Source organism: Rutilus rutilus, assembly GCF_951802725.1.
Source record: "Rutilus rutilus genome assembly, chromosome: 15".
In the NCBI taxonomy this organism is placed as follows: Eukaryota; Metazoa; Chordata; class Actinopteri; order Cypriniformes; family Leuciscidae; genus Rutilus; species Rutilus rutilus.
Window position 1 is genome coordinate 1,899,928 of NC_140220.1, and position 7,500 is coordinate 1,907,427.

At 47.3% G+C, this 7,500-nt stretch overlaps 2 protein-coding genes across 2 annotated transcripts in view; both read left to right on the forward strand.

Moving 5' to 3' along the window:
* The window catches only part of wasf1 (WASP family member 1), a 50,070-nt gene that overhangs the window by 38,976 nt on the left and 3,594 nt on the right, over window positions 1-7,500 (forward strand). Inside the window, exons 7-8 of the mRNA XM_084432209.1 lie at window positions 1,744-1,907; window positions 2,200-2,370. Coding sequence (XP_084288335.1) covers window positions 1,744-1,907; window positions 2,200-2,370 — 335 coding nt within the window. The remainder of the gene's footprint in view (window positions 1-1,743; window positions 1,908-2,199; window positions 2,371-7,500) is intronic.
* The window catches only part of ctsbb (cathepsin Bb), a 214,730-nt gene that overhangs the window by 11,997 nt on the left and 195,233 nt on the right, over window positions 1-7,500 (forward strand). The window lies entirely within an intron of this gene.

Here is a 7,500-nt window from a genome sequence, read left to right on the forward strand (position 1 = left end):
CTGAATTTAATGTGTATTAATTAATTTAAACTCAGCATCTGTTATAAATGATTATGTGCACAAATATATGATGGCTTAAATAAGATGATGCATTGACAGGCATCTCAGCGACGTGTGTGTGTGTGAAGGGTTTGGGTGTGTGGGGTGAGTGTGTGTGCGTGAGAGTGTGTGTGCGTGAGTCTGTGTGTGTGTGTAAGAGAGTGTGTGTGCGTGAGTGTGTGTGTGCGCGTGAGTGTGCAAGTGTGTGTGTGCGTGTGTGTGTGCGCGTGAGTGTGTGTGTATTTATGATATATATATATATATATATATACACTCACCTAAAGGATTATTAGGAACACCTGTTCAATTTCTCATTAATGCAATTATCTAATCAACCAATCACATGGCAGTTGCTTCAATGCATTTAGGGGTGTGGTCCTGGTCAAGACAATCTCCTGAACTCCAAACTGAATGTCAGAATGGGAAAGAAAGGTGATTTAAGCAATTTTGAGCGTGGCATGGTTGTTGGTGCCAGACGGGCCGGTCTGAGTATTTCACAATCTGCTCAGTTACTGGGATTTTCACGCACAACCATTTCTAGGGTTTACAAAGAATGGTGTGAAAAGGGAAAAACATCCAGTATGCGGCAGTCCTGTGGGCGAAAATGCCTTGTTGATGCTAGAGGTCAGAGGAGAATGGGCCGACTGATTCAAGCTGATAGAAGAGCAACTTTGACTGAAATAACCACTCGTTACAACCGAGGTATGCAGCAAAGCATTTGTGAAGCCACAACACGCACAACCTTGAGGCGGATGGGCTACAACAGCAGAAGACCCCACCGGGTACCACTCATTTCCACTACAAATAGGAAAAAGAGGCTACAATTTGCACGAGCTCACCAAAATTGGACAGTTGAAGACTGGAAAAATGTTGCCTGGTCTGATGAGTCTCGATTTCTGTTGAGACATTCAGATGGTAGAGTCAGAATTTGGCGTAAACATGCCTTGTTACCACTGTGCAGGCTGGTGGTGGTGGTGTAATGATGTGGGGGATGTTTTCTTGGCACACTTTAGGCCCCTTAGTGTCAATTGGGCATCGTTTAAATGCCACGACCTACCTGAGCATTGTTTCTGACCATGTCCATCCCTTTATGACCACCATGTACCCATCCTCTGATGGCTACTTCCAGCAGGATAATGCACCATGTCACAAAGCTCGAATAATTTCAAATTGGTTTCTTGAACATGACAATGAGTTCACTGTACTAAAATGGCCCCCACAGTCACCAGATCTCAACCCAATAGAGCATCTTTGGGATGTGGTGGAACGGGAGCTTCGTGCCCTGGATGTGCATCCCACAAATCTCCATCAACTGCAAGATGCTATCCTATCAATATGGGCCAACATTTCTAAAGAATGCTTTCAGCACCTTGTTGAATCAATGCCACGTAGAATTAAGGCAGTTCTGAAGGCGAAAGGGGGTCAAACACAGTATCAGTATGGTGTTCCTAATAATCCTTTAGGTGAGTGTATATATATATATATATATATATATATTTATATATATATACATACATTACATACATACAAATACATGAAGTGTATAATAAAAATGTATCTGTTCATATTTCACCCCTAAAAGCAACAGGAAAAAAATGTAAATCATAATGAGAAACTAATAAAACTGTGTGTGTGTGTGTGTGTGTGTGTGTGTGTGTGTGTGTGTGTGTGTGTGTGTGTGTGTGTGTGTGTGTGTGTGTCCAGCTGAAGAACATCGATCGCCCTCATGATCTGGAGAAAGTCCCGCGAGCGCCTCACGACCGGAAGAAGGAGTGGCAGAAGATGGCGCTGGGGGCGGAGCTAGCTGGCGATGACACGGAGGACACACACACTGACACCAACGGATCGGCGACCTACCAAGAAAACAGGTGTGTGTGTGTGTGTGTGTGTGTGTGTGTGTGTGTGTGTGTGTGTGTGTGTGTGTGTGTAACACAACCTTACAGCAGCTTTAATTGAACATCTAATGTTTATAACTGTGTATTTAGTGCTTTAAACGTGTTTGAATGATTCATAACTGTGCTGAAGATGTTTTGCTCAAATATTAGATTCAGTCTTAGATTTTGACTTGCCGTATAAAAATCTATTTTCTGAGTGTTGTGGTCTGTGACTTTCTCTCCATGTCTGACCTGAGTGTGTGTGTGTGTGTGTGTGTGTCTGTAGGCAGATGTACATGGATCATCTGGACGGGTCGTTCTCTCTCGCCGCGCTGCCGTACTCTCAGATGAACGAACTCCTGAGTCGCAGCGGAGAGAGAGCATTCGGACGCCCACACGACCCTCCACCGCCTCCACCCACATACACAGCCGACCTCAAACCAGCCTCTGTTATCAGGTACACACAAACACACATACACACACACACACACCTCCACCCACATACACACCCGACCTCAAACCAGCCTCTGTTATCAGGTACACACAAACACACATACACACACCTCCACCCACATACACACCCGACCTCAAACCAGCCTCTGTTATCAGGTACACACACACACACACACACCTCCACCCACATACACACCCGACCTCAAACCAGCCTCTTTTATCAGGTACACACACACACACACACACACACCTCCACCCACATACACACCCGACCTCAAACCAGCCTCTTTTATCAGGTACACATACACACACACACACACACACACACACACACACACACACACACACTCACACACACACACACACTCACACACACACACACACACACACACACACACACACACACACACGCACACACACACACACACACTCACACTCACACACACACACACACACTCACACAAACTCTCTCACACACACACACACACACACACACACACACACACACCCTAACCCTAACCCTCTGTAAACCAGGACCTTGGTTTGAGCCCTCAGATCTCGGTCATCAAAGACTCTTGTCCTGAGTTTGGCAGAGGCTCCGCTGGCACAGCTCAGGCGATGGTTAACTTCAGAGTCTATATCAGCTTTGGAAGAGAGAATGCTGCCAGGTCCACGTTTTCCAGAGTGGTGTTATCCACTTTGATGATGGGCTGGAGTGATGGAGTGATGGAGAAGCTGGCTGGTTAGGTGGTGGTTGATACAGAACCTGAGTTTTCTTGATGTTCAATGCCAAACCCAGGGCTCTGTATGCCTTGGCAAAGGCGTTTAGGATGCCCTGGAGGTCTTCAGGGGAGTGTGCTGCAATGGCGTTGTCATCGGCGTATTGCAGCTCCATGATGGTGGTATTCCTGACTTTGCTCTTGGCTTTGAACCTGTTATGGTTGAAGAGCCTGCTGTCAGTCCTGTAAAGGATTGGGATCCCCTGTGGCAACTCTTGGCCAGTAAGGTGGAGTATGGCTGCAATGAAGATGGCAAATAGGGTGGGTGCATTGATACATCCCTGTTTGACCCCAGTTTCTACAGTAAATGGCTCAGATTCAGAGCCACTGTTGAGCACTGTGGCTGACATGCCGTCATGCAGTAGCCTCAGTACACGGATGTATTTGGCATGACATCCATACTTTGATAGAATGCTCCACAGTGCCTGCCGATCCACGGAGTCAAAGGTCTTTGTCAAGTCTATAAAGGCCATGTACAGAGGCAGTCCTTGTTCCCGACACTTTTCTTGTAGTTGGCGAGCAGAAAAGATCACGTCAGTTGTTCCCCTAGGCCTAGATGGACGGAAACCACACTGTGATTCAGGGAGTATCTCCTCAGATATATTGGTTGTTGAGAATTCCTATGGATCACATGACGTAGCCAGTCATGGGAGGAGCTAAGTCTCCTCAGATGCACTTAATGATTGATAAATTACTATTGTTTGGTGTGTTGGTGTGTGCCATATGCAATGGAAGCAGACTGTCTTTTCTCTCTCTCCTAATGAGAGCCTTTGTAGAGTTGATGTGTTCCTGACAATGTAAGTTTGTGCTCTTTTGATTTGTTTCATAATGTTAATTCTTGAGATTCTGTTTGGGTCTAATTCTGACATGTTCTATGTGATTATGATTCTTATGTTTCAGTGTTCTTACTATTTTGATGTTGAGTTGTTTAGGATTGGATTATGTGATTAATGATTTATTAGTTGAAGTTCTATGGTGTTAATTATATTTAAGATTCTGTTTGTTGTTTATTTGTTTATAGAGACCATACAACTCTATATCTGATTCCCATTCTACTCTATGGCCTGATTCACGATCTGTTACAATAAATGAGTATGGGCTGAGTACTGGACCCCTGTGTTTTAATGGACACACCATCCTGGTTGCACATTTCCTGAACCAAACATTCCCAAATTTTACAGTGGTAGCAGGCGGTTGGCGAGGACACGAGCAAGGACTTTGCCTGTTGTTGACAAGAGCGAGATGCCCCTGTAGTTTCCACATTCAGCCTTGTCCCCTTTCTTGAATATGATAACAATTTGTGCATCCCGGAGCTCTGAGGGGAGCTCTTCCCTTTCCCAGACCTTGACGAGTAGATGGTGGATGTGGTGCCAGAGCCTTGGTCCTGCTTCCTTTAAGATCTCCGCGGGGATCCCATCAGGACCAGTGGCCTTGTTGTTCCTGAGATTCCTGATGGCATTGTGAACCTCAGTTAGGGTAGGAGGTTCCCCCATGTCTTCTCTGATGGGACTCTGCGGGATATGGTCGGCGATGTCTGGTTCGGCTGAGCTGTCACGGTTCAGAAGGTCTTGAAAGTGCTCCTTCCAACGTGCGTTGATTGAGTCATTGTCTTTTAAAAGAGTCTGTCCATCTTTTGGGCGCAGGGGATTTAAGCCGCGGTGGCTAGGGCCATAGACAGCCTTAGTGGCGCTAAAAAAAGCCTCTGGTGTTACCTGAATCAGCCAGTCTCTGGAGTTCTAGAGACTTTTCTGTCCACCAGTTGTTCTTGAGCTCCCTCATCAATCTCTGAACATCAGCCTTGGCTCTGGCGTGTGCTGCCCTTTTGGCCTTTTCGTTTTCTGGAGATAAGTTGTTCTATCTCTGTGTCATTTTCATCAAACCAGTCCTGATGTTTCCTGGACTGATACCCAAGGGTGGATTTGCATGAGTCATGGATGGTGGATTTGAGAAGGCCCCAGTGCTCTTCGATGTTATCAGGATATTCTTGCTGAAGACTTTTCGAGAGAGAGAGAGAGAGAGTCCTGAAGTAGCTGCTGGATGGCAGTTTCAGTCAGGCTGTCAAGGTTCAGTCTTTGCCGGGTCTGCTTCTTCTGAATCCTCCTCCTTTTTTTAAGTTTGATGGACATTGTGGATCGGATGAGGCTGTGGTCTGTCCAGCAGTTGTCAGAGCCTATCATGGCCCTTGTGATGTTCACATCACAGCGGTCCCTGGCCCTTACAATGACATAATCAATGAGGTGCCATTGCTTGGAGCGAGGATGTCTCCAAGATGCCTTGAATGTATTTTTCTGTCGATAGAAAGTGTTGGTGATGACGAGGTTGTGCTGAGCGCACTTACTCAGAAGCAGCACTCCGTTGGAGTTGATGTTACCGATGCCCTCCTTACCAATAGTGCCCTTCCAGAGGTGTTGGTCCCGGCCTACCCTACCAAGTCTCCAAGGAGGATGATCTTGTCCTTCCTGGGAATTTTTGACAGGGTTTCTTCCAGGCAGGCGTAGAAGTTATTTTTCTTCCACGTCGGAGTCTAGGGTAGGGGCATAGGCGCTCACTACTGTCGCTGTCTGGTTGTTGGCCAACACCAGACGGATTGTCATGAGGCGCTCGCAGGTCTGTCACTGGAGGTGCTGTCCATCAGAGTGCGCACATTCCAGGCTCCAAAATTAAATTTCTTTTGTTTCTGACCGCAAATGAGATGTTTCCTCTGGACGCGGTAATCCAGTCGGGAGGTATGAGGCAGGCTATTTTTAGGGCACCTTTTCTAGCCCCTTCCCCATGTGGGGTAAGCAGAGCAGATCTTGAATAGGACTGTTTAGTCATGGGTGTAGCTGCCGAAGAGCTCGTTCCAAGAGCCCAGCGACTGATTCTGACACCCATCGCCTGATGTGCCAGCTCATGACTAGGGGCTTCCAGACTACACAAACCTGCCCCCGTCGCCACTTGCTGGTCGCCATAGGACTTTATCAGGGGTGGTAGGGTGGATTCCCTTTGTGGAGGACGCCTGTGCGTGGTGTTGTTTAACGTGTGGAGGCTGCACAGACAACCACCACACGGTCCTTGGCAGATCTGGGTCAGGATCCAGTGGCACGGAGTCCAAGACGACTGGGGACCCATCACTGCTGCAGCCTTCATCCACCTTCCCAGCCGTTGTGATGCTCCACTTAAGTCAGCCATCATCCTCCGCCTGTTCCACCGTTGAGGTCTTTTGTCCTTTTTTTTTTCAGGGTGTGCTCCCTTAGCCTTTGCCTCTATAGGCTACCCCACAAGGCAGTAGGACTATTTACCCATAGCTGGGGCTGTGGTTGGCGGGTGCCAGGGCATGTCCACTTCACTGCGCCTCTGGGACCCACTGCTGCTCCGAGATCCCCTACAGTTCAGCCTGGGTCCTCTAGGGCCCAGTTACCGTGTGTGGCCGCAAGGAGGCACTGTAGGAGTCTTGACGGTGGAGAGGCTGTGTACCGACAGGAGGAGACTTACGCACTCGGCTCCTCTTCTCGCCCTTGCACAAGTGGGCTAGTCGGTGGCAGTAGCTGTAAACAGAAGTAGCATGCAGCATGCAATATCTACTAAACTACAGGCACTACTATCCCAGTACTACTGCACTGACGCATCATAAATCACTCACACACACACACACACTCACTCACTCACTCACTCACTCACTCACTCACTCACTCACTCACTCACTCACTCACTCACTCACACACACACACACACACACTCACACACACCTCCACCCACATACACACCCCACCTCAAACCAGCCTCTGTTATCAGGTACACAAACACACACACTCACACACACACACACACACACACACTCAGGTTCATATCCTGTGTTTACAGCACAACATTCAGCTCAGATCATTGTTCGGCCTTTATACTGTGAGCGTTCACCCACAATGCACATCTCGCTGTGCGGGTTAGTGCCTCTATTCTCAGTGTGTGTGTGAGTGCGTGCGTGTGTGAGTGTGTGTGTGTGTGTGTGTTTACAGTCTATATGACGGATGTGCTGTAGTAATTGCTCTGCTCTCTCACTGAGACTCTCTGTCTTCAGATTCATTAAATAATGTGATTGGGGCTTTTCTATCGAGACTCATAAACATGGTGTCGGTGTCAGTGAGATGTGTAGAAATCTATAATGTAATCAAGGGCAACATGTGCAGTGTTTCAACACTAGTGCGCTCCTCGCTGTGCTCCCTATATAGACAGCTGCACACTAAGAGCAAAACCCCTTTCATTTTCTCCACACGGGAATCGATTTCTGGCCATAACTGTTATTCGATGTGTGTGCTTTAGTTGAAGCCATCAGCCCGCATTATTTCAACATAGCTTTTAAATAATTGTGTTTAACAACA